This window comes from Cricetulus griseus, chromosome X, assembly GCF_003668045.3.
Source record: "Cricetulus griseus strain 17A/GY chromosome X, alternate assembly CriGri-PICRH-1.0, whole genome shotgun sequence".
Taxonomy (NCBI): Eukaryota; Metazoa; Chordata; class Mammalia; order Rodentia; family Cricetidae; genus Cricetulus; species Cricetulus griseus.
Window position 1 is genome coordinate 39,346,944 of NC_048604.1, and position 27,628 is coordinate 39,374,571.

The following is a 27,628-nucleotide window of genomic DNA, read 5'->3' on the forward strand; positions in this document are numbered from 1 at the left end:
GGTAAATTTGTGGCTCACAATGATGCCTTAGTTTATCTCTATGGCCCCCAGCATTTTGATTCCATAGTTCCGCAGTTACACCAACTCCAATGAATTTCTTACATGGTTTTGTATGGTTCTTGTCTGTTCTCATATATTTCATCATTTTTATTGAGCCCCCAAATCAGACTGATGGTATGTTTACTGGAGTATGAAAAGTTCTTTACTTTGGGGATGATGGCTCCAGTTTTACAGTTCTATTGACTGTCTAAAATTGAAAGCAGAACTTTTGTTTATAGTTTTCATCACACTCTCAAAGGGAGCTATGATTCTCCCAAAAGCTCCCCTAAATGATCATAATAAAGAACACTGAATCAATTGCCAGAAGATATAGTTCAACAATAGTAGTAAGATTTTTTTACATCCATTCTCACTGTAATCTTTAAGACAGAAATTCATCTCCATTTTGAAGATAAAACACCGAGAGCTGCAGAAACAGCCAGTCACAAAACCCAGTTTCCTTGGAACCCAAACTATTTTTGTGGTGTATGCTCAAACAATGAACCAAGTAGATGGTACTCTGGCCTTTTCATAATCACTGGGATTAGTTGTGACGCCTTACCTTGTAATTTTCTTTAAATTAGCAGTGGCATGCATTCATTTGGTTTCCCTTCTGTGTTCCTGACATGCAACTCCTAACACCACTCTGGGTTCTAAGTGCTAAAAGTGAAAGAGTACCTTAATACATAGCTCCTACAGCCTTTTGAATTTCCTGGGAGTCCAGAGCAACTTGTTTCAGTGATCAGATCTTGATGGGTTCAGGAGCCTCAGGGTAAGTAGAGACTGTTCACCAGAATGGACTCTGATCAAAGTCTTGGAACGCTGGGTTCTGCCCTTCTAATACTTCATCCTCTGGTACTGGGCTGGAGGCTCAATTAAGCTAACACATGAGTCCTCTACATGAGGCCTTCCAAGTTGCTGAATTCATCCACATGCCAGGAGAGTAATGCACCCTGACTCCATAGGAACAGAAGTTCCTATGCACAAGACGCTTTTGTACCTCACTCTAGGTTCCTATACTGGAAGTTGCTTTATAGACCAGGCTGGCCTTGAACTCACACAGATCTGCCTGCCTCTGCCTCCTGAGTGCTGGGATTAAAGGCATGTGTAAAGACAAATGGGGTTATTAACCGGTTTTTTTTTCTTTTGATACTTTTATGGTACCTTGTAACTTACATAGATATATATGTATATCTATATATACTTGTTTTTGTTTTTCAGACAGGGTATCACTATGTAGCCTTGGCTGGCCTGGAACTTATTATGGAACCCAGGCTGACCTTGAACTTCTGGCAATTGTCCTACCTCTACCTCCTGAGTGCTGGAATCAAAGACATGCACCACCACACCTGGTCTGAAAACTAACTTTCATTATGAAAACTCGTGTTTGTTTCATTGTAATTAGGTTGGTGCCATTAAAAGAGCATTATTACACTTGGAATCAGCATTAAGGTCTTTTTGTCATTTCAGACCATTTTACCCTTTCCTCTGGGGTAGGCACTTATATCTCATGGGAAGGAATTTTAGCAACAGCATAGTATTAAAATGAATCCTAATGATTTATCATTATACCCATAGAATAGTACAACATCAACCCTTACCAGAGAAGCTTTTTTGCAGTAGATGGCAGTTACATGGAAATCCATGACTGGCCAATGTGCAGATAATAAGAGACTGTAGAATATTCGTCCTTATATGTGATATCTATATTACACCTCCTCTTCCCAAGGCTCAGGAATTGTAGAAGAAAAAGGCAGCAAGAAAGAGCCAGAGGCAGTGGGTGAGTACAAAGAAATGGTGTTTTCCAGACACAGCCAACCAATTCCACATAGAAACTCACAGGGTTGTGACAGCATGCACTAGACCTGTGCAAGCTCATGCTAGACAAAATTCTAGCATTGAGAGGAGAGGAACAGCCAGGTTGTGATGACTCAAAAAGCCAGGCAGTGTTGGTGGCACACACCTTTAATCCCAGCAAAGGCAGATGGATCTCTGTGAGTTCGAGGCCAGCCTGGAGTACAGAGTCCCAGGACAGGCTCTAAAGCTACACAGAGAAACCCTGTCTGGAAATGACCCACCCCCCCAAAAAAGAGGGGAGGAACATAATGTCTCACCCTCAGCTAAGGAGCTAGTAACTACTTGCTGCCAGGAGAGTTGATTTTCTTTAAGTGTATGATCCTAGTAGGTTGACCATGCTCCAGTGGAAAGCCATACACCCAAGAGTATATGGGCAGCACAAATTATACTGAGTATTTTTTTAAGGTCTCAAAGTTGGGTGGGTCAGGGAGAGGATGGATATGTTATGAGAGGAGTTGGGGGAAGGTAGTGAATATGATCAAAATACATTGTCTGAAATTCTCAAAAGAACTAATAAGAAATGAGAAAAATTATAATACTAATTCAACAGGGTATCATTATATTCCCATTAGAATGTCTAACATCAAGCTGGGCATGGTGGCTACACCTGTAATCCCAGCACACAAGGAGGCAGAGGAAGGTTGGTCATGACCAGGTCAAAGCTAGCCCTTCCAAGTCAACCAGGAGAGAGGCAGCATCTGCTACCTAAAGAAGCTGTTCCATTAACTTCAGCATATACTTGCTGAAAAATTAAGGAACAATAGGATGAAATAATTGTCTGGAAGGCATTTTGTGACAAAAAAGCATGGCAAAGCAGCCATGATTTAGCACTCTGACTTAATGAGCATTTTGCCAAAATAATTTTGTCTAAGATGAAATAGAATATTTTCTGATTAAATGTTGATAAAGTAGAAAAAATCCATGCTGGGTCCTAGCTTGAAAGCTGCTGTAACATATAACCCCCTTTCCTGCACCAGTGAGATTTAATGAACAAAATAGTTATGTCACTATCTTTCAGAGGCTCAGGATTTAACACAAATATACATATAGGGCAGATTATGAAAGAAATTGAGATGGAGATGAAATTGCCCTGTCCAGAGTGGCCTTAGAAGTAAGCTGAGTGGACGACAACCATATTGATTGTGTTTGAAAAAGCTAGAGGAGTTCTCCCTTTTCTAGATATTCCTCTTCTCTGGATTGTTCCAATACCTGAAATCCCAAAATTGTAGACTCTTTGGATTAAGGGTTATTTGTGTTCAAGAGTCTTAATTAACAAGAAAATACTGAGGGTACAATTGCTGCCAAGTCTGATGGCCTGAGTTCGAATTCTAGGCATTGGAGGAAGGAAAGAAGCAGCCAAGCGGTGGTGATGTACAACTTTAATTCCAGCACTTGGAAGGCAGAGGCAGGCAAATCTCTGTGAGTTCGAGACCAGCCTGGTCTACAAGAGCTAGTTCCAGGACAGCCTCCAAAGCCACAGAGAAAATCTGTCTAGAGAGAGAGAGAGAGAGAGAGAGAGAGAGAGAGAGAGAGAGAGAGAGAGAGAGAGAGAGAGAGAGAGAGAATGATAAATAAGCTGGAAATAGTTGTAGTTCACATCTGTAATACCAACACTCAAGAGGCTGAATCAGGAGGACTATCATAGCTTCAAGGTCAGCCTGAGCAACATAGTGGGCCCCTTCCATGACCAACCAAGGTAAAAATCCTAAGGCAGTATGGTGGAATACACCTGCAGCTGCAGCTCCTCAGGAGGATGAAAAAGAAAGATCACTTAAGCCCATGAGTTTGAGACCCCACCTAAAAAAAAAAAAAAAAAAAAAAAAAAAAAAAAAAAAAAAAAAACACGAGAGTGAGTGACAGCAAGGTGAGGGGCAGAAGGAACACACCCTACAGTTCCCTTAGCTATTGACTTCTGAAAACAACTGATACCAGCTTAAAATGGATAATTATGGGCCTTCAAAGACTCACCCTAAGAGGTTTAATTATATGTATAGTATAATTCTGACCTCTTAGTGTCTTACAGGCTTATGAAGGCATCAAAATTGTCATCCAGATAATCTCGATAATTAAAATGTGGATATATACTTGTTTATTCTGACAAAATAAGCATTTGATATTGTGTATGTGAAATATACTTGCCCATAATCTGTTCTTAATAAGTAGCACTTTTTCCTCAATTTGTCAAGAGATTAAAATTCTTGTCAGTGCTACAAACTTATTCTACTAGATCAGAGTCTAAATTTTTCTTCAGAAGTAGTTGTATAGTTCTGTGCCATGGTGTTAATTACTTCAGGCTCTAAATGTAGATGCCTCTTTAAAATTGATAGCTATCAAATATTTGTAAATGTATATAGTGTTACTTAATTTTTAAGTTTGCCTCTTGTTTCTGTAAAGCCTTATCGATGACTCTTGGGTTTTACTTGATAACTGTGTTTCTGTAGAGCCTTTTAACTGTCTTCTAACCCTCTACAAAGGAACATAAACAGCACATTTGAGATGCTAGGATATTACCTACAGAACAAGCAGAATGGATGTCAGGTATGCCTGACCTAAGGCACTCCTTCTATGCCATAGGTAGATCCTTAAATTGGGCTTAGAGGGTTTATTGGCACGAATTCCTTGACACCTGTCATTTACTCCCACAATGTGGGATCAAATCAGACCAAACATGATAAATCACTCCCTGAGATCATGGAACCATGGAGATCAAACCAGCTTTTGATTAGTTAGCAGTGTCTTCAGAGAATTTTGTTCAGAGACAATGGGGGAAGTTGTGAGAACTAAAGTAAAGTCTCAACATGCATGGCAGCACTTGGCTGTAGTCCTGGAAATTAGAAAGCTGAAATAGGAGGACTGTAGATTTGAGGTCAACCTATGATAAGACCCTATCTCAAACCAGCAAGATGGAGCTGCTTATGCCAGCCCTTTCAAAAGTAACTAAAAGTAAAGAGGTTAAAGTAAAATGCTTTTTGTGTATGGCTACCTAGCATTAACTAAATGTGTTCTGACCTTGGTCTCTACTTACATTCTGTTTATTTTGTTTCAGACACAGACATCTTCCACCTCATCAAGGTTGATGTGTTAAGGCAGAGACGGGGGCGGGGAGGGGGATTATAACCACCTAGCAGAAATGAAGTTATTCTTAGATACACTTGTGTCTCTCAATCAGACTATTGAAGCAATGGACACCAAAGAAATAGGAATTTTCCAAGGAATCTGGGTAGTCTCACACACACACACACATACACACACACACACACACACACACACACACACACACACACACACACACACACTGTACCTGTAGCACTGGCCACTCCCATTTGGGCATGGTCACAGGTGCGGAGGTGACCAACCGTGGGATTAGGTCTGGGGTCAGGACCTGTGCTCTCTCTCTTTCTTCCTGGTCATGTCATGGAGAGCATCCTGGTGGCAGGATCGGCATCCTTGGAGCGGGAACCCTCGGCAGTCCTGTGTTTCCTGTGTCAGTGTATTCTCCCCAAATAAACTCCACTTAACCTGTACTGAGTCTAATGAATCTTGATTCCCATGCAATAAATCTGATAACGTAGGAAGGAAGGGAAAGGGTCCAGCCAGAAGGAGAGTATGTCTCCCAGAAAGGGATTTCACATAGTTCTAACAATATAGCAGACCACCTTACAGGATGGGATCCAAGTCCAATGGAGCCAATAGTAGACAAGACCACACCTTGATAGAGAATGCTTAAATGTGTGTATGTACATTTAAATGTGAGTGTGTGGGGGGGCAGTCCTTTAAGTTTTAATTTTACTTCAAGACCACAAAGACAAACTTAGGGATTCGCTGGATCTCTTTGTCCCTATTTTCAAAGTAGCTACATTGAATAAATATTCTTTTTTTGGTTTCTACTTTTTTTAGAGCAAATACTTCTTGAGATGATTAACTTATTCATCAACCTGAATGAGATCATTGGATAATGAAATTTCATGTTCATCAGACAAGAACAGTTACAGAAAAGCCACAGCTTAAAAGGTGGTAAGAGTTAATGTAATTCCTGAGAATTGAGTCTTGTCTAAGGGATGAGCACCCAAGAAGTTCCCTAAGCTAACAGGAATATGGATACCCACAGTTCCACAAAGGCCAGGAAGATGACTAACAAGGAAGACCAAAATGCTAGGGCTTTCACATGGACAACATGTATTCAGAATTTTAAAATTCTTCATTTTCCTTCCATTACTATATAATTCATTTTATTGATTTCAATGGGTTTCCAAGCCACCAAAATTATTTTGAATCAGTTTTTTCATACATCACAATAGCCATTCAAATCCCCCTAGACAAAGTCATCCACAAATTTACTCACTGTGCCTTCTGTGCTGACATTTAAGTTAACTGTCAATATTTGGGTTCATGGATTCTGTAAGTCTATTAAAACTCTATGTGACATCCTGATCTTGGTTGCCAATGAGAAATCAAGGGTAAGACCCTATTGTTGAAGATACCATAGCAGAGGACACAGAGAAATGAAATTGGTACTGATGAGGACCCAACACAGGGGTGAATCTCCTACTAGTATTTTGCTAAGTGGATATAGTATAAAATCTTCTTCAAAATTTGTATCTGTCTACCCACAGATTAGCACAGTCCTTAGACCTCATCAGATAAGATTCTTTGTGCAGTGCATGATGTTAATGCAGAAGCCCACTAGTAAGAGGGCAAGTGGGTGTGTCAATCACACCAAGGCTCAGAGACCACATTAGAACTTGGGAATAGAGATTGAGAGATTGTAAGAGCCAGAAGGCAGGGAAGACTGGAGTGAAATAATGTTCTCTGGATATAAAAATCACTGAACATTTATGAACATTCAACAGCAATGGTTACCTGCACAAGACTTGTGCAAGAGCAATTCTGAAATCAGCCCCAACCATTAACTGAATAGTTAGTGACAGTTAATGGCTTCTGGGGGAGGGACAGTCAGTTTTAAGGATGTGGACTCTGATTGGTTGACCATACTCCAGTAGATGGCCCCACACCCAGGATTATATAGGCAGCACAAATTGAACTTAATGGTTTTTGTTTTGTTTTGATACAGGGTTTCTCTTTGTAACAACCCTAGCTGTAGGCTGACCTTGAACACACAGAAATCTTCCTGCCTCTGGTTCCCAAGTGCTGGGATTAAAGGGGTGTGTGCCCACTGTGTGGAGTGGGTTTTTCTTCTTTTTTTAATTTATTTATTTGTATTTTATGCATGGGTATTTTGACATGGGTGTCTGGTCCCCTGGAAATAGAGTTGCAGACAGTTGTGAGCTGCCATATGGGTGCTGGGAATTGAACCCAGGTCCTCTGGAAGAGCAGTCAGTACTCTTAACCCCTGTGCCAAGTCTCCAGCCCTGATTATTCTTTTAAAAGCAACATTAAGTTAGGAGGAGATTAGAGATAAGGGTGAATCTGAGAAGCATTTTGGGAGAATGTATAGGGGGTGAACATTATCAAAATATATTTAATATTCTATGAAATCCCAAAATAATAAAAATACTGTATTAACATTAAGTATACATGTATTCATGTATTCATATTTATAAGTATATATGTATATATGCAGTGTGTGTGTGTGTGTGTGTGTGTGTGTGTGTGTGTGTGTGTGTGGTTATGCTACTCAAGCTGATAATTCTAACCCCAATAGTCACTGACTGCTTAACAAACACTAGTACCCAGCATGAGAAGCCTTCTTTAAAGTTATTGGTCGGGGGAGTCCAAGAGACTCCCAAAACAATAAAAGCTATTATTGTTGCCCTTGAAAAAATACTGTATTAAAAATATAAATCAACTGTATATGACATCTTATGGGTATAAGCATTTTCAAAAGCTAGGGGTCCATAGTCTTCAGCAGATTCACAGTGTGATCTGTGATCTCAAAAATGTGAAAAAAAATCAATCAACTATTTGTCAGTATTCAAATGTGATGCTCTAGTAAATTCAGGTGAATTTAAAACCACCACCAATTACAGCCTTCATAGTCAACGCTGATCTATCAGAGGTTTTGACTGGACCAAGCCCCTCTCCCATGCATTAAGGCTGAGCATGGCATGCACCAAAGGCAATGAGGCTCTAGCTCATGTACCAGGGTTATATCATGGTCCTACTGCCAGGGGCCCTTCAACTAGTCCAAGTTTGACAACTGTCTCCCACATATGGACGGCCTAATTCAGTCCCCTGGAGTCTCCACAGTTGTAGGTCTAGAGTTCATGGGTTTTCATGAGCTTGGTTCAGCTGTCTCTGTAGATTGCTCCATCATGATCTTGACCTCCCTTACTCACATATTCCCCTCCCTCTCTTCGACTGGATTTCCAGAGCTCAGCCTAGTGCTCTGGTGTCTGGTTCCAACAATTATTGGATGAAAGCTTTATGATGATAGTTGGGGTATTCACCAATCTGATTACAGGGGAAGGCCAGTCCTGGCCCCGCTCCACCACTGCTAGGAATCTTAGCTGGGGTCATCCTTGTGGATTCCTGGGAATTTCCCTAGTTCCAGGTTCCTTGATAACTCCTTAATGGCTCCCCCTATCAAGATATCACTTTCCATGGGAATCAATCTACCACAAGATCCAGCAATTCCATTCATAGGCATATACCCAAAAGAAGCACATTCATACAACAAGGACATCTGTTCAACGATGTTCATAGCAGCACTATTTGTAATAGCCAGAGCCTGGAAGCAACCCAGATGCCCCTCAACCGAAGAATGGATAGAGAAAATGTGGTACATTTACACAATGGAGTACTACTCAGCAGAAAAAAAGACAATGGAATCTTGAAATTTTCAGGAAAATGGATGGAACTAGAAGAAACCATTCTGAGCTAGATAACCCAATCACAAAAAGACAAACATGGTATGTACTCACTCATATGCAGATTTTAGACATAGAGTAAAGAATACCAGCCTACAATCCACACTGCCATAGCAGCTAGTAAACAAGGAGGACCCTAAGAGAGACATACATGGTACCCTGGAGAAGGGGAAAGAGACAAGATCTCCTGAGCAAATTGGGAGCAAGGGAGGTAGGGGGAGGGAGCTAGGAGAATGAGAAGAGGAGAAGAGGAGGGGTGAGGAGGAATGAGGGAGCAGAAAGGTTGAGTTGGGGGCAGAATAGAAGGAAACAAGAAAGGAGATACCATAATAGAGGAAGACATTTTAGGTTTACAGAGAAATCAGGCACTAGGGAAATGTCTGGAGATCTACAAAGATGACACCAACTAACAATCTAACCAACAGAGGAGAGGCTACCTTAAATGCTCTCCCCTGATAATGAGATTGATGACTGTCTTATATGCCATCCTATAGCCTTCATCTAGCAGCTGGTGGAAGAAGAAGCAGACACCCACAACTAACCACTGAACTGAACTGGAATCCAGTTGCAGAGAAGGAGGAGTGATGAGCAAAGGGGTCAATAACAGGCTGGTGAAACCCACAGAAACAGCTGACCTGAACAACGGGGAACTCTTGGTCCCCAAACTGATAGCTGGAATACCAGACCCCAGGAACGTGGGTTTCAGTGAGATCTCAGAAATCTACAGGACCTCCTGTAATAGTTTGGTACTTATCCCTAGCATAGGTGTGGACTTTGGGAGCCCAATCCACATACAGAGATACTCCCTGAGCCAAGACACACGGGGGTGGGCCTAGGCCCTATCCCAAAGGATACGAAAGACTCTGATGACCCCCCCCCCATGGAAGGCCTCACCATCGAGGGGGAGCAGAAAGGATATGTGATAGGTAGGGTATTAGTTGGGGGGAGTGGTAGGGGAGGGAGTGGGAACTGGGATTGACACGTAAAAGCATCTTGTTCCTAATTCAAATAAAAATTACATAAAGAAAAGATATCTCTTTCCTTGCTCTTCCTCTCTGTCCCTCTCCCCTCAATCATTCCATTCCCTCATGTCCTTCTATCCCCTCCCCTTTCCTTTACCCCTTCTCCCAGTTTTCCCAGATCTCACTTCATTTCCCTTCCCCAGGAGATCCATGTGTCCCACTTAGGGTCTTCCTTGTTACCTAGCTCCTCTGGAGCTGTGGATTGTAGTCTGGTTAGCCTTTGCTTTACATTTAATATCCACTTCTGAGTGAGTACACACCATGTTTGTCTTTCTGGGTCTGGGTTACCTCACTCAGGATTTTTTTTCTAGTTCCATCCATTTGCCTGCAAGTTTCATGGTGGTGGTGTTTCTTAATCTGAGTAATCACTTCATTATGTGAATGTACCACATTTTCTTTATTCTTTGGTTGAAGGACATCTAGGTTGTTTCCATGTTCTGGCTGGAATAATGCTGCTAGGAACGCAGACTTTGTTGACTCCTCATGGGAACCCTTACCCATGCGGAGGAGTGGACTGGGGGTGGGCTAGGGGGGAAGTGAGGGGCAGGTGATAGAAGGGGTGGGAGGGAGAACTGTGGTTGGAATGTAAAATGAAATTTTAAAAATAGATTATTTGAAGAAAGAAGTTTGGGCCTATAGTTACTGACTATTAGAGGCCTATCTCTTTTCAGGTGATTTACCCCATCATAGAAATAGGCAAGAAAAATACATTTCAGCTACTTAGCCATTTTGGTAATTTTGGTATTTAGTTTACAATATCTAAAATTAGGGTCATTCTCAGGACATTCAGCAGTTTTCTTCCTATACCCATCAGGCACTATATATCACAGCATTATATTGTGTTTTACCTGTCAATGGAAACATTGGTGCTTCAAAAATCCCCAAGAGCAGCTACTAATGGACACATCAAAGAAAATATACAAGTAAAAGCTTGTTATCTCTTTTCATGACCTGGCACAAGTGATAAACATTAGTTCACTTCACCTTAAACTGTGACAGTCTACATCAATTGATAAATGGCATGGTCTATAAAGAGAAGAGGTTAAGGGAATCATTTACATCAATCCTAAATGTGACAGAGACCCATTTAGTTGAGAAGAAAGTCAGACATAAAAGCACATACTCAGCCAGGCCTTGGTGGCGCACACACCTTTAATCCCAGCACTTGGGAGGCAGAGGCAGGTGAATCTCTGTGAGTTTGAGACCAGCCTGGTCTACAAGAGCTAGTTCCAGGACAGCCTCCAAAGCCACAGAGAAACCCTGTCTTGAAAAAAAAAGCACATACTCTATGATACCATTTATACAAAGGTCAGGGAAAACAAAAGCTAACTATTAGAGATGTAAAACAGATCAGTGGTCATCTAGGTCCAGGGCCCAGTGGAATTACAAAAGGGGACACAAGAAAACATTTTGGGTAAGTGAAAGTGTTCTACTTCTACATAGATATGGTGGTTTCATGGGCGTGTACAACTGTCAAAACTCATCAAATTATACAATTAAAAAAGATACAGCTTATAGTACATACATTGTATGACAATAGTTATTAAAAAGTATTTATCTTAGTAGCCACTAAATGAGTTTTATTGAGTATTATTCATTGAGCCTTAATATTTCAGTTGTGATTGATTACACAAGTACAAAAAAGTAAATCTGTAAATTTCTTCAGAGTAGGGTATCAGTGAAATATGATCATAAAAAAGCTTTTTTAAAGTGAAGGGATTTTTTTCAATGCATTCACTTATTGTTTATCATTTACATAGGAGTGATGTTTCTATTAACATGGACTATAGAAACAGCAAACAGATTGTTTAGATTGCCAGTTTAGTTTATCTAGCCCACCACCAAAACAAATAGCATCAGACGGTGATACCATATAGCTTATTCAAGGATATATTCTAAACTGCCTCAATACCAACACTTTATGTTCACCAAGAAAAGTTTATTCTAAATTGTTTGCCTGTACACCATTTGGCAGGGAAAAATAAGTTATCAAAACATTGCTATGCTCAAGTTTTGGACACTGAATTGATTTATTAAAGATTTAACATGATAAATTGTAAGACTTTGTTTTAGATTGTATGTATCAATTGATACATACCCTCTTATTTAGGGAAAATTTTTTTTCTAATTTAGGAACAATTAGTGTTAAATTATTTTCTTAGTGGTAAATATAAAAAACGAATGGGGAAGACAAGTAATCCTAAAATATTCAACGAAATGAATTCAACTTTATCATGTGTACATGTGAACCATGAGAAAGAGTGACTACAAAATATAGAAAATGCTTTTGCAAATACTCTAAATTAGAAATGAACCACTCATCTTGGCCTTGTCATTTGTTATGTTTACATGTTAGTACAGTTTTAAGTAGTCTATACCAAGAACAAAGAAACCTTTTCATTTCTTTAGTGTTACCTTGATTTATTTATTTTGGGTTAATGGTGAATATAAGCAGGTTGTTAGATATGGGCTGTCCGTGATGGAAAGACAAGCTGGGGGCTGGTTAAGTCCACCGAATCTTGAAGGCCAGGAATGGGTTCCTAAGTGAGAATTGCTATGCTTAATGCTGTGCCTCTCTATGCTTATGCTTTAACTGTAACATTTCCCTCCTCACGCAGAGACCCAACCATAATTCCGGTCTCGGACTCCAACTCAGGCTCTGTCTCAGTCTCCAGCTCCAGCTCCAGCTCCGGCTCCAGGTGAATCTCCATCTCGGGCACTAGCATACGCACTGGTTCAGTGTTAGGCTTGGTGGCGGTTTTAAGCTGGTCAGGCCCTAAGATGGAAGTGGTAGGTTCGGTGTTGTGGGCATCACCGGTGGAAGATTGCAGATTTACTCCTAGCTGGATGACTTCAGGTGGAATTGCTTCATTGTCTCGGGAATGGCTTGCCTTTGTCATTGGTCTATAAGAATCACCAGAAAAACATTAGGGAACTTCAAACTTAGGAATTTCTCATGAAGCCATACACTGGTAGCTTTATTGATCAATAGGCCCTACCTAGTCCAGTGGTTCTCACCATTCCTAACGCTGTGACCTGATATTATAGTTCCTCACGTTGTGGTAACCCACAACCATAAAATTATTTTTGTTACTATTTCATAACTCTAATTGTGCTACTGTTATGAATCATAATGTAAATATCTGATATGCAACCTTCAAAGAGGTGGCAACCCGCAGGTTGAAAACTAGTTTAGGCCATCTGCTCATTCTTATATTTTGACTTGCTGTCAGACCACAGGTGTCCATTTTGGAGTTTAGAAAGGTTAGGTTTCAACAATATGAATATCCAAGAAAGACACACCAGCATTTAAAAGATGAAAAACTGATATGAAGAAAGAGTCTGAGAAGCTAATAAAGGTTTTTGAGGGTCAAATCTATGACTCAGTTGCATCTGTGTCTCCAACTCCTTAGGACAACACTTGGCTCCTGACTGGTATATAAAACATATTTGTGGAATCAATTAGATTAAATTAATGAAATCAATTAAATTAAATCCAGGGAAAGACACACGAATTGGTTATCTAATACCAAGTGATCAGTCATGAGAACTTGCACACAGGTAACATGATACATACAGAGCAGGTTGTATTTAGGATTATGTATGTATATACCTATACACACATGCACACGATAACAATTAGTGAAAAAGGAGGCTGTGAATTTGAAAGAGAGCAGGGAGAAGTATATGGGAGGACTTGGAGAGAAGAAATGGAAGGGGAAAATGTTTTCATACCAAAAAGTAAAAATAAATTTAAAAAGAAGAGGGAAGGGTGAGCAAGTGGATGAGCATTCCCCAAGCTGCAGAAGAAGCTGCAGTGTAGCTAAGAGCACAGGCCATGGGCCAACCGAATTCTGATTTCCCTAGGCCTTATGTATACTTGCCGTCCTAGGTCTCCTGTTTCATTAAAACACCCACGATTATGTTTGTGATTGTGTTGGTATAAAGATAAAGATTTTAGTATCATATCTTAAAACATTTTTTCCTTTGACGTAAAAGGGCTTTTGTGATGATTAAATTAGTTGATGAAAGTGCTTAGAACAGAGTCCAGCACACAGGGCTCAATAAATAGGCATCATTGTGCTTTTGGTAAAAGCAGTGAGAGCAAGCAGAATGTTAACCTTGATATGTTATGCTGAAAGGAGTGCTTAGTACTACAAGTTACTTCCGGAAGAGTGCTTGTATTCAGGTAAAAAGCAATGGGGATGTGGACGTAGGTCAGTGAAGGCTTACTCAAGTTCCGTGCTGGGGTCTAAATTCCTCTTCCTTTGCTTTGATTTAACTTTGCTCCTTGCAAAGAACACCACAGAGATGATGACAGCAATGCCTATCAGGGCACCAACCAAGGCACCAATGATGACCCCAACTTCTGGATCTGGAGGACACAGGTAGATAGTTGGTAAATCAGAACACATTTTTTTCCCATGTACATGCATTTGAGACTGGTGAAAACCATCTGGAAGACTCACAAAGCAAAAAAGTGACGGGCATAGGTGGAGGGAATATAACTCCCAGAATTCTTCTAGTTATGTTCCTGATGGATGAAAAGTGTGAGGCTCTTGGCTGTGTAGCTTAATGTTGACATGTATACAAGTGAAGGAAAATATGGCCACTTGGCAGGCAAGTTTGTTTCTAAAGCAGTATTTAAAGAAGAAAGTTTTCAGTGTGCCTTTATGTGGCCAGAGACATGCCATGACAATCTGGTAACTAGAAACATGCTCTGTTACAGGCAGGGACAATTCATCAGCTTTCCTAGGGCCTAAGTGAAATCTCCCCACACTCCTCACTAATGAAGGGGCTACCTGAATTCTAGCCACTGGGAAAGGCTATGGCCATTTGGATAAACAGGCGTCTGGTTTATTACATCAGTCTATGGAAAATTGAATGAGTCTGAGACAATTCAGCTGAACACCAGACCTCCTAGTCTGGCAGTCTCCTCCCTGACAGAACATGTCTGACTCATAAACCAGCCCGTACCCATCTATTTCCCCTTCAGCAAGGATCAACAGTTTATACTTTGAAATAAGAAAGTGAGTTTGCATAAGTCCTCTACCTTCTTATGACTGAAGGAATCTATGTAGCTCTGGGCACAGCAGTGCGTGCTTATGACCCTAAAACTCAAAAAGGCTGAGGAAGAAAAATCATGAGTTTGAGGCAAGCCTGGGTTAGATACATGGAAAGACCTTGTCTCAAACAACCCTAAATGGGACAGCTCAGCTATATATCACCAAGGCTCGGGGAACACTAGAGAAGAGGGGATGGAAGAAGAGCCAGAGTATGAGAGATTGGGCAGCAAAGGATGTCTTCTGGGTATGACAAGCTGCTGCACTCATGAATGCACCACAGCTGTGGTTGTCTACACAAGATAGGGCCCTTTAACATTTCATCATGTATGAGTGAAGAACCCATGAGGCTCAACCCCCCTCCAAGGGACTACCAGCAACCAAAAGCTGACAGAGGAGGGAATGCTTTTTTCTTCAGTGGTTTATCCATTAATAAACTTACTTTGCACTAGTAAATATTCTCCCACCAATGCTTAGGCAAGAAACTCCAAACTCAGTAGACCCCATACAAAAAGAAAACATGAAAGGAGGAGGGGACTTGCTGAGAAAATGAGTTGTAGTGGGAGAAGGGCTGGTGAGAGAGGGGGATGGGGGAGTGAAAAGGACTAAAATTCATTATATAAATGTATGAAACTGTAAAACAATAAAATTAAAACAGAAAGGAACACATGTGAATAATTTTAACAATTAAATAATTTTAAACTTTTAACCAAACAGCATTTCTCTTGATCCACTCCAACCACTGTTGGGACTTCCAAAATTGCTCTTGCCTTCATATTTCTGTTATGCTTGGTCTAAGATGGCCCCCCTTTTCCCAGTGTTCATTATTCCCTTCTGATTTCTAAGCACTCCTCATCTCCCACCACATTCTCCTAATACAACCATAGTCCTATTTTAAATTAAATATTAAGTTTATGAAAATTAACTATTGTTCACAACTCAGAAACATCCATACTACAAGTCTCTGTTGTACAGCATTTTAAAGTGTTCTCCCTAAGGTTATTAACTGCCTCATATGGGGGATTGTTTAGTTTTAAATACATTCTCAATGATTTTGAAATTGGAAGGAGATAATAAATGCCTTTCAATAGATTCCAACACAACACTATATCTTTATTATGGTTCCATCTCCCAGTGCTATTTCCTGTGGCTCTCCTTCTTCTCCCCTCATCATGAACCAATTGTCTTTCTACAGCTGCTTCTCTGCTTTTGTTCTCCCATCCAACATCTACACTTTACAGAAACACAGCCTTTGCTAGTACCTTCAAGTATTAGCTTAAATAGTACTTGGTCAGCACAGCTGCTCCAGATCTGTAACCGTAAGTGTTCCTCTTCTGGTGCCTATACACCCTGTGTATACCTCTATTACAGCGTTTAGCACATATGGCCTTTGTTCGGCCCTCTAGCTGAATTGTGAGCTGCTTGAGTGAAAGACATATTTCTTCATAACTTCTGTCTCTTTATCACTTATGATGATCCATGGTAGGTATCCAAGAGGTGACTTAGGAATAAAAGGAGAACAAGGGGGCAAATAAAAGAAAGGAGTCAAGAAGGAAGAGGAGAGGGAGGGAGGAGAGCCAGGAAAATGATGGAGATCGCTGGAAAGAAGACTCAGTACTAATCTTACATGACTGAACATCTTCAGTGTGATTCTATCTCTAGAACAACAGACAGCAGTTGAGTGAGAACAGAGATGGCCACAGGAAAAAGAGCTGAAAGTGGTGAGAATGGAGGACAGACAACAAGGCTCAAATTGTTGTCAAGTGATCCCTAAGAGGTTTGGCAAGACATCCTTCATGAGGGCTTGTCCCAGGATTGGCTTAATCTGTAAATTCCAAGGCTCTTACGTATGAATATTAGAGAACAAGTAAGTACCTTTCAACAGGAAGACTGAAATATAGAGGCATCCCAGCTATAGGAGTTAGTAACAGGATGAACTTAGGCAAGTCATTTACCTCTCTAAGCTTCAGTGTCCCCTTCAGGAAAATAAGACTATCAATGTATTTATTCTGCCTCCTTAAATAGGGTGGTAGGGATTGTCAAGTGAGATGTTGCTCATGTAGCACCTGGCCAAGTGTCTGGGAAATAATTTAATACTACTAATAATAGCATAATCATTAGGTATTGTGATTGTAGATGAGACTGTCTGGTTATTGTTACAGGCAGATTTTTTTCTCTAAACTTTTGGTTTTATTTATTATTAGAACATAGATGTTGAATTATGGGTATAAATATGTTTCCTGAATGCAGACACATAACTTAGATCATATCCACATTCCTGTTGCTTTCTCACATTCTACTTCCATTCTTCTACTACTGCTCCCCCTTTTTCTTCCCTAATAGTCCCCTTCTACTTTCACATCTTCTTAAAAATCTCGATTCTGCCTATGAAAGAAAGCTTTCGGTATTTGTCTTTCTGAATCTGGCTTATTTCACTCAATATGGAAATTCTCACTTCCATTTTCCTACAAACAACATAATGCCACTGAACTGGAGTGTTTGTTTATGGCTGAATAAAAACTCTACATTTTCCATTCATCGGTGATGGCAATCTATGAGTCTGTTACTTGGGTGTTGTAACACTGAAAAAAATAAACCAAGCTTATCAAGCTACCTCTGTGGTGTGCTGACTTGAATTCTTTTAGTTTTAGACCCAGAAGTGATGAAGCTGGAGCATACAGTAATTCTATTTTTAGTTATTTTGAGGAACCTCCATACTGACTTCCATCATGGTTGCTCTAAATCACATTCTCACATCAGCATATAAGGGTTCCTTTTTCCTGCATGGCCTTGCCCATATTTGTTGTTTGATTTTTTTGATGATAGTCTTATGGCTAGGCTGAAATGGAAGCTCACCACAATCCTGATAGCATTTCCAAGATGGTATAAAAACACTGAGCATTTTTTCATACACTTGTTGCCTATTTGTAATTCTTCTGAGACTTGTCTTACAAAACATCTGCCTATTTGATTGGCTTATTCATGTTTCATTTTTTTAGTTATTCATCTTTGCTGAGCTTCAATCCTCTGTCAGCTAAATGCCTCTAATGGATTGCCTTCCATTCTCTAGGTTGCATCTTCCATCAGTTTGTTGTTTTCTTTGCTGTGCAAAAGCTTTTATATTCCATGCAAGAGCAAGCTCGTTTCTCAGTCCTTGATATTATTTCCTAGTCTACCAAAGTCCTTGTCAGAAAGTCCTGCCTGTGCCTGATCTTGAAGCATTTCCCTGTGTTTTCTAGATACTGATCTTAATAAGGCAGTCACGAAGCAGGAAGTCTGGGAGCTGTGTATTTGAAAAAGATCACTAAGGGGCTAGCTGGATTTATCAACTGCCAAAAAAAGAGCATTCTAGACTGTTAATAACACTGCTGTTTTTATTTGTCAGAGAATAACCTACTTACTAATGATGGTGTGATGTCTAAATAAACTACTCTGTGAAAATTTAGGGAACACATTATTATGTAGAAATGAGAGATTTGGATGGTCTTCATCATATCAACTTACCAACAAAGTGCAGAAATCTCCAGAGAAGCAAGAAGGACTAAGGAGAGATCCTAATTAATCTGTTCAACTTGGAGGCTCAAGCTACTTAACTGAAGGATAAAGTATGAAAGCTGTATGGTCAACTCACGTGGAGAGGTTAAGTCAATTTCACAGGAACTATTGCCGAGACTGTTGACAGCAGTACACTGGTAATAACCTTTTTCAAAATTTGTCAGATTTCCGATAGCCAGAATTCCAGTGGCCGAGTCTGTAAAAACCAGGAAACAGATTTTTAAGATCTCTTGTCATATCAGTTTACACGGTTTAATGTCCACCTGCTTTTTTTACTTTTCTCTCTTGACTTTTCTTTACTTTTATTTGTTTTTTTGAGACTGGGTTTCTCTGGAGACCAGGCTGGCCTCGAACTCACAGAGATCTGCTTGCCTCTGCCTCCCAAGTGCTGGGATTAAAGGACTGCACCACCACCATCTGGCTTTTTGCCCACCCGCTTTCTTATAGTGGCGTCTCTTGAGATGAATAGGATCCAACTGGATCTCTTGAAATGCTCTACAAGTAGCCCAACAAAGGCCCTCCATATTCACCATCTGTTAGTTGAATTCTTGACTCTGGGAAACAGACACACCACAATCATCATGTTAGCAGACAGGTATCATTTTAAGTACACCTCTGCACACACACACACACACACACACACACACACACACACACACACACACACACACACACACACTGTGACATCAAGGGAAGAAATGTTTGAGAACTTCAGACAAGCATCCAGCACACACTGTTAGGCAACCCAACCACCAGGCTAGACAGGAAGTTATGAAAGGCAATACTCACTGAAGCTTTCTTTTACTGGAACAATGGTGTTTCCCTCAATCTTAGCCCAGTAATACATAGGAGATGGTGTTCCAAAGGCAGAAAGGCAAGACAGGGAAATAGGGTGGCCTGCTTCTGGTCTTCTCTGGATGCTACAAAGGGGCTTGGAAGGTTTGACTGCAAGGCAATGACACAAAGTAAGGTTCCTGCAAGAAAATGGCAGTCTGTGACACTGGTAGTCACTTTCTTGCTTTCATTGTACAGAATATACATTTATTTGTTCATTTATTTTATTCCTTAAAAACCATGTTTAGGGCAGTTTTCTGGTTGTACCACCAGATGGGAGTAGAGCACTTCAGCTGCGGGGACCATCTAGTCAGGAAGCCATTAAGATTCAAATAGTGTCTCTTCTGTCTGCCTCTTCCCCGGATTTATAACCATGCATTTCCTCATTGTATCCTAAAATATGCCTTTATTAAAGCAGCCAAATGTAAGCAAACTCTGCGTAGAAACGTAGCTTGTGTTTTAAAAGCCATCTTAAATGAAAACAGAGCCTTAAATACTTGGAGATAAAAACCTTTATAGAAATTCTTTTGAAAATATGCCATTAATACTACATTTTTTCTATTCCTTTGTGAGGCTAAGGCAGTTTTTCATTTATTCATCTATAGGTGACTCAAAATTGCTAGAAGGTTGGAATTTGCCTGTGTCCCTCCTCAGCAGAGGAAGCCCATTTTGCGTCTGCGCTATATGTTACAGACTTGATTTTTCTGCCACCCAGCAAGAATTTAGCTATGTGCCTTCTGTCTATCCAGCACTGGAATAGGCACTGTAGATTCAACAAAAACTTGGTTATTTCCAAAGTGGGTTTAAGGGGAGTGAGAGATGAAATCACAGCACACTGGGGCTGTATCGGGAAGGGCTCTATATTGCATGTATTTTGCACTGGGTAATAACAATAGTATAATAAGATAGTAATAACTTCACATGGAGCTCTCTCTGATACTGAGGGTTCCTGAACCAAGGGAAAGGTGATTCAAGAGGTATTAAGGAAATAGACTCACAGGAGCTAGGGACCAGACCACTACAGAGGATGAGGAAGAGAGTAAAATCTATGGTGATTCCCAGGCTTCTGATTGTGTGTCCATTATCCTGCCACCACCCAAGAGAAAGAATTAAGGTGGAAGAACAAGTTTTAGAGGAAGGGATGAGGAGGAAGGAGTGATACTGGGGGATGTTTGGGAAATGCTGATTTTTCAACCTGTCTATGACAACAACTGGATGGAGACGTTCTCTTGGTAGCTGTAAATCACAATCTTCCCTATTTTCCTTAATTTGTGCCACTTAGTCTGTCCTTAATAATATATACAGATTATGGTCGTAAGTTCTGTGCTTTCCAATTAACAATCCTCCTTTTGTTTTACGTTTGGTTGGTTGACTGGTTGGTTGGTTGATTGGTTTGTGGGTTTGAACTTGCTAAGTGGCTGGAGACAGACCTTCAATTCATAACCATCTGGCCTCTACCTCCCAAGTGCTAGAATTACAGGTATATGCTACCATAACTGGCTCTTCTTCCTTATCTTAAATTGGATTATTAAAAACACCCTTCTAGTGGCTAACTTATGAAACATATACCTTAAATGCTTCAGACTACCCTTTGGTTTTCCTGGGACACACAACCACAGATCTGGATCCGCACCAAACTTCACCGTCTACAACTTCACCCTATAGGTATTTGGGCAAGCTACCTAGCTGAACTAAACCTCAAATTGTCTCATCTACAAAATATGAACAAGAAATGATCTATCCTCTGGCCAGCCAAAAGAAAATACTATAAACAGGGCCTTGCACATGGAACTGCTGTTGGCTATGGCCTGGACTAATTTTTGCCACTGAAATCAATCTTCTAACAGGTTCTGTTCTGGTAAGGCACCTCAGACTCAAACCCCTGTATGCATGAAGAAGATAGGCATTTATAAGCACAACTCTTCGAAATGTTTCACTCTCCTTTGAAAACTGGAGTCTTTTGACTTAGAGTACTTTCCTATTTAGATTTCAATCTTCTCTTCCTTCTCAATGGCTTGCTGAGATGGGAAAAAACTTGACTCACCTACCTTGAAATAGGCCATCTAACCATCCTATTAAACCCTGACTAGGCTTAGTGTCTTTAAAATGTGGTCTGAGTGTTATAGCCCCTGTATAAGAACAGAACAATTTCAACATATAAAAGTGGGGATTTCAACATTAAAAGTCCGGCACCAGGGCTAAATTATAGACAGCAATGTAGAATAACTGTCACTCATTTACTGAGTCTAGATACAATCCAGATTAGGCCTCTTCTTGTTGTTTTTTTTTTCTCCTTCTAGCTCCCCTTTTTATTAGTAACAAAACACTAGGTGACTCATTTTGAGACAAGCTGCAAACCTATATATCTTCTAAAACTACTGAATCAGAATTGAGCTGGCATTTCATCCAGTTAAAGTACCCCCAAAGAGCTAGTATGTTTTACTAGCAAAGGCATTGATCTACCCTTTGGCTTTATTGCTTTCATCAGAATTGGAGTGGAAGGAAAAGGCTCATCTCAGAAGACAAATGAAAATGCTTCAGTGTGTTCACCAAGCTCCTCTAAATTAATAATTTTTATGTGCCAAACTGCAGAATGGAGATGGTGCTCATTCCAAATGTACACATAGTAATTATTCAGAGTTGATCTGGGTTTTTTCAGAGATTGATTTTCCAGGGTTGTCATAACTAATGGAAACCTCTTAAATGAATGGCCACGCAAACCACCTGCCTCATGGCTCACTGCTGCTTTCTTCACCTGAACTGTACCCTGCCATTTCAGCCTGTACTGTGCCTGGCACACTCTTGGGCATCCTTCCTCAGCCAGCACAGAAGTCTCTGTTCTTGGTAAGTCTTGTCTAGTCCCCTCCTGTAGCTTCCCCGCCCCCTGCCTGTGCCTTCACAGCTCTCCTCCCCCTGAAAGCTTTCCTGCAAACTGTCTCTTTCTCTAGATTGGATTTTTGGAGGGCTGGAGCCCTATCTTTTACATTTTCCTATTCCCATTGCTTAGAACGATATTCTGCATGCCCAGTCTGGGAACTCCTGGCCCGGGGACTGCAGGCAGATTGACTCAACCCCAGTGGACCAAGCAACCAGAGTCTGCTGACAGCACTGTGCTAGTCCAGCTCCCACCCACCACGAGAGGGAGTGCCTCAGACCCATCTGCACCCACCATGAAACCCATCAGAGTATTGGACCCATAGTAACTGCAGCATGTTCTCGGGCTTTGATTAAGGAACTCATGAATGCAAAGCAAATACAAGGGATTGATTGATAGCCATGCTGGGTGAGAAATGTCTCTTAAAGATGCATTGCTATGCTACACCCACATTCACAGCTATTTACCTATAAACATATACAAATCACAGATATAGTATAACTTTGCATAACATGCACTGTTAGAAAGGAGACCAAGGAAGGGTACTATTAGGTAATGAGAAGGCATGGAATGTAAGCAAAAGGACACATGAATCATAAAAGAGAATATAAAGCTAACAGTTTTTCTAGTTTCAACTCTCAGAGATTTTTTTTTCTTTTTTGCAGTGAATACTTTCATAAAAATGTAACTGACAGTGAAAGGGGAAAGGCCTAAGCAAAGCCCCATCCATGGCTTCAGCATGGCCAGTCTAACTTTTCATGAGTTCATTGGGTTGCACTGAGTTCAGGCCTTGATAAGTGTTTTCATGGTTACCATAATCGAGCTGTGTGGCATGATTTCATTACAATACAGAGAATTTTTAATGTAGTGCTATGAAGAGCCATCCTCAATGGAGTATCAGTAACTCTCTCTACAACTGGTCCCCTTGACCCATCCATCTATATTTTGCCCAGTCCCCATCAGAGTGTTCATATTTAATGGGGTTTGAGAACTGTAAACAGACTTTGAAAATTTAGAGATAACTTACTATCACTAATTTCTGAAAAGTTGAAATTCATAGGATAGCTTTGGTTTTTTATCTGAATTAATAAAAATAGAATTTTGAGTATTTCTGCGGAAGAAAATTCATAGAATGTTCATTATCTTTATTTTATGGATTCTGGCTGCTTCACGAAAGATCATGGCAAAGTCATGGCAAGACTTATCTGACCCAGAGACTCAGGAAACAAAAACAAAAACAAAGCCAGAACTAGATTAAGCTATCTTTAGCTCATGGAAATTCACTAGGAATCCTCTGAACTTCAAATTTAAGAATATTAACCTTCTTGTCTAGCTTATCTCAGGGCTATTTCCAAGCCTTTTCTTGAGAGTTGCTTCTGCTCAGATCACCCCACAGACACAGAGGCAACAGAAAATCATTAGACGATTAATCCCTCAAATTACTTGAACATTAAAAGGCTCTTTAATCCCCAGTACCTAATTGGATTCTCATAATAAATCAGTAAAGAAGACAGACTTACAATGTATCTTACAATGGTCAGAGAGTGGTGAACTGCATTGTATAAAGTCATTGAGAACTAAGAAAGGCCTAGAACCTAAGCTTTGTGATTTTCAGTCTCATGGTTTTTGGCATTCTTGCCCTATTATTTTGCCCCATATATATGACTGATCTTCTGAACTGCCACATCAGCTGTCCTAAAAGCAGGTTCATCTATTCCTACACCCCAAGGCCAAGCACAAGTTTCAGCACAGTAAAACACAACAGACTGAACAAAGCCTCCCTTAAACATTAGTTCCAGAATAACTTTCCCGCTTTTTTTAGGAGGCTAAATACAAGGGCAGACCTTACAGTAAGCACCAATTGGTTCCTTTTAGAATCACATGTGTAGCAAGACAACTGTGGATAGTGCTCATAGATGTGCACCTCATTGTCATTTGTTGCTTCTTTAATCCATTCAACTATCTAATCACTGATTTGGCCTAGTACTGCCTTTCCAATGATGCATATTCTCAAACTTCCAGGAGCAATTACAAGATCTGCTCCATTTGGGCTACTGGTAAGGGTTTCAAGTCACCTGCTGTGTTCTCAGGAGTTTGAAGGATCTCTAGAAATCAAACAAATTGAGCACTCCTCAAGGGCAGAAGCTATGTCTTCATCACTACCAAGCTTTTATTTCCTTCCACAAAGTATGGACACCATAAATCCTGAATGAATGAACTCTTCCAAGTCTATTTTGAGAGCAAATGTGATTTGTTCAATGTCATATAATATCTATGTGTCTACCATAACTTAATTATTAATAATGGCTTAACAAGTAACAATTTTTCAAATAGCATTAGCATTTTTAAAAAGGGAGTCACCAGGCTGATCAAAAGTCAAGATAAAGAGTCAGTTTTGCCAGGCGTTGGTGGCGCATGCCTTTAATTCCAGTACTCAGGAGGCAGAGGCAGGCAGATCTCTGTGAGTTTGAGGCCAGCCTGGTCTCCAGAGCGAGTGCCAGGATAGGCTCCAAAGCTACACAGAGAAACCCTGTCTCAAAAAAAAGAGTAAATTACACAGAAAGCACAAGGCTACCGATGGCTCCATGAGACTCTGCCTCAAAACAAAACAAAATATAAACATAAACAAAGTGGACTCTTCTGCCTTTGTTTGAAAGAATGATTTCATGGTAGGAATAGTGGTAGGCTTCAAAAGGGAATAAAAAGGTTGACAGTTGTTTCTTGTAGCTAAATGTGGATCTAATTACAAGTTCCTCCCGAAAGAGTTACTGGTGATCAGTGAATCCTTCCAGGCTATGGATGCTACTGTTTCTGTGTATTTTATGGTAATTTTTAGGTTATCACTATATGCATTGAGTTGGAAAACTGTCTCTACTAATAAGATAAAACTTAAATTAATAAAACAGTTTCTGATAATAAAAGGAGCAGGAGGACAATTAGCCCCAGGGACATAATTGACACCATAACTCAGTGCTTTGACTCATTCACTGCCATAAATTGCTTCAAGAAAAGGTATGAAAAGAATGTCCATACCTAACACAGTGACATCAAGGATGCCTTGGTTTTTGCCAGCAAAATCTGGAGGATTGTTGACATCACAGATGTAAATTCCACTGTCCACTGGTTGCATATGCAATATGGTAATCGATGCATTACCTGGATTATTCCATCCTATAATTCGATCCTTGAATTGCCCAATAGCCGAAGCTTGCCCACCTTCAGAGTAGTAAATCTAGGGTAGAAAAATAGTAAAACTGAGAACATGAGAGTATCCAGGATGACGATAAGGTACCAGGAAGTCCCTTCTATCTGTGGTCTTTGTAGCCAAGACTTCTCAGTTCATTGGGGCATTTAGCATTCTGACTGCAGTTGATAGTCATTACCTCATTTGCCTCCAACAGCTCTGTGATGTCACTAGAGCAGGGACTGAGAAGCCTATTTTACAGAACAGGGAACAATTGGAGTTCAGAGGATGTAACTTCTAACCTTGGGCTAGGAAAACAAGACACTAACCTGCCCAGTCTACCCAGTAGAAACTCTTCAGCATATGAGATATATCTCAAGAGAAATTATCACTTCATGAACCTCTGATTGGAGTTTACCTTGCCCACTGAGACTGTTCTCCCTAAAAGTTCAAAAGTTCATGTTCCTTTCATGCAAAGCACTCTTGGATTCATTCTGTTTGTTAGAAGTATAAAACTTCAGGACAGACTATTCCCTGAGAAATCAGTTGGTCTTACTCTCTCCCAGTGCTTGTGGTAGGATAAAACCAGGTAAACCAAGCTACCATCTTTCTTTCCATGTCAAATCAGAGAACTAAGCACTTGGGGTGAGTCATCTGAAGGCACAGGATTCATTTGTTGCTGCTGTTGTTATCGTTACAATGTCCTGGACTGGAGCCAAGCAGGGGCATGTACCTGTAGTCTCAGTCTCTTGGGAAGCTGAAGCAGGGGCACCACGATGTTGAGGACCACCCAAGTTATTGAGGAAGACTATCTTTAAAAACACTCTCATGCATGCTCAAGCAAGACAAAATTCCCTCATGGAGAGGGAAGGTGGGCATGAAGTCCCCTCCCCCAGCCAAGGAGCAATTGGCAATTGATAGCTGCTGGGAGAGAGGAAGAGTCGGTTTTAAGAGTGTTGTCTCCCAGCCAGAATGGCTAAAATCAAAAATACCAATGACAATCTATGCTTGAGAGGATGTGGAGAAAAAGGAACACTCCTCCGTTGCTGGTGGGAGTGCAAACTTGTAAGACCACTTTGGAAATCAGTATGGCGACTCCTCAGGAAAATGGGAATCAGTCTACCTCAAGATCCAGCAATTCCTCTCTTGGGCATAAACCCAAAAGAAGCACATTCATACAACAAGGACATATGTTCAAACATGTTCATAGCAGTGTTGTTTTTAATAGCCAGAACCTGGAAGCAACCTAGATGCCCCTCAACTGAAGAATGGATAGAGAAAATGTGGTACATTTACACAACGGAGTACTACTCAGCAGAAAAAAGCAATGGAATCCTGAAATTCACAGGCAAATGGATGGAACTAGAAGAAACCATTCTGAGTGAGGTAACCCAGTCACAAAAAGATAAATATGGTATGTATTCACTCATATATGAATTTTAGACATATTGCAAAGGATTACCAGCCTACAATCCTCTTCACCAAAGAAACTAGGAAACATGAAGAACTCTAAGTGAAAAATGCATGGAACCCAGAGAATGGGAAGGGACAGAATCTCCTGAGCTAATTGGGAGCATGAGGGTAGGGGAGAGGGAGCTGGCAGAATGAGAGGAGAAGAGAAGGGGAGAGGAGGAAATGGAGGAGCAGAAATGTTGAGCTGGGGGAAGAATAGAGGAGAGAGAGCAGGATGAGAGATACCATATCAGAGGGAGCCACTATAGGTCTGAGGAGAGATCTGGCTCTAGGGAAAATTCCAGAGATCTACAAGGATGACACGAACTGACAATCTAGGCAATGGTGGAGAGGCTACCCCAAATGCCCTTCCCCTATAATGAGACTGATGACTACTTTTCATGCCATCCTAGAGCCCTCATCCAGTGGCTGATGGAAGCAGAGGCAGATACCCACAGCTATACTCTGAACTGAACTCTGGAACCCAGTTTCAGAGAGGGAGGAATGAAGATCAAAGGGGTCGGTACCAGGTTGGTGAAACCCACAGAAACAATTGGCCTGAACAAGGGGGAGCACATGGACCCCAGACTGCTGTCTGGGAGGCCAGCACAGGACTGATCCAGACCCCTGAACATGGATGTCAACGAGGAGGCCTTGACAGTCTAGGGGACCCCTGGTAGTGGATCAGTATTTTTTCCTGGTGTAAGAAGGGACTTTGAGAGCCCATCCCATGTGAAGGGATGCTCTCTCGGCCTGGACACATGGGGGAGGCCCAGGCCCGGGCCCAGGATGATGATGTGGATTTTGGAGAGCCCCTGTAGAGGGCCTCTCTGCTCCATGGGGAGCAGAGAGGGGGAGCATAGAGGGGAGGGAGTGGGGGCTGGTGGGGTGCTAAGGGGAGGGAATGGAGAGGGAGAAGG

General features: G+C 40.8%; 1 protein-coding gene across 2 annotated transcripts in view; it reads right to left on the bottom strand.

Annotated features, from left to right (window-relative positions):
- Positions 1-11,205: 11,205 nt before the first annotated feature.
- The window catches only part of Vsig1 (V-set and immunoglobulin domain containing 1), a 34,235-nt gene continuing 17,812 nt past the window's right edge, over positions 11,206-27,628 (bottom strand). For both annotated transcript variants that reach the window (XM_027433586.2, XM_027433585.2), the window contains 5 exons: positions 25,106-25,304; positions 19,153-19,308; positions 18,440-18,559; positions 13,979-14,120; positions 11,206-12,649 (listed from right to left, as the gene is read on the bottom strand). In XM_027433586.2, the coding sequence (XP_027289387.1) occupies positions 12,328-12,649; positions 13,979-14,120; positions 18,440-18,559; positions 19,153-19,308; positions 25,106-25,304 (939 nt within the window). In that variant the 3' untranslated portion in view covers positions 11,206-12,327. The remainder of the gene's footprint in view (positions 12,650-13,978; positions 14,121-18,439; positions 18,560-19,152; positions 19,309-25,105; positions 25,305-27,628) is intronic.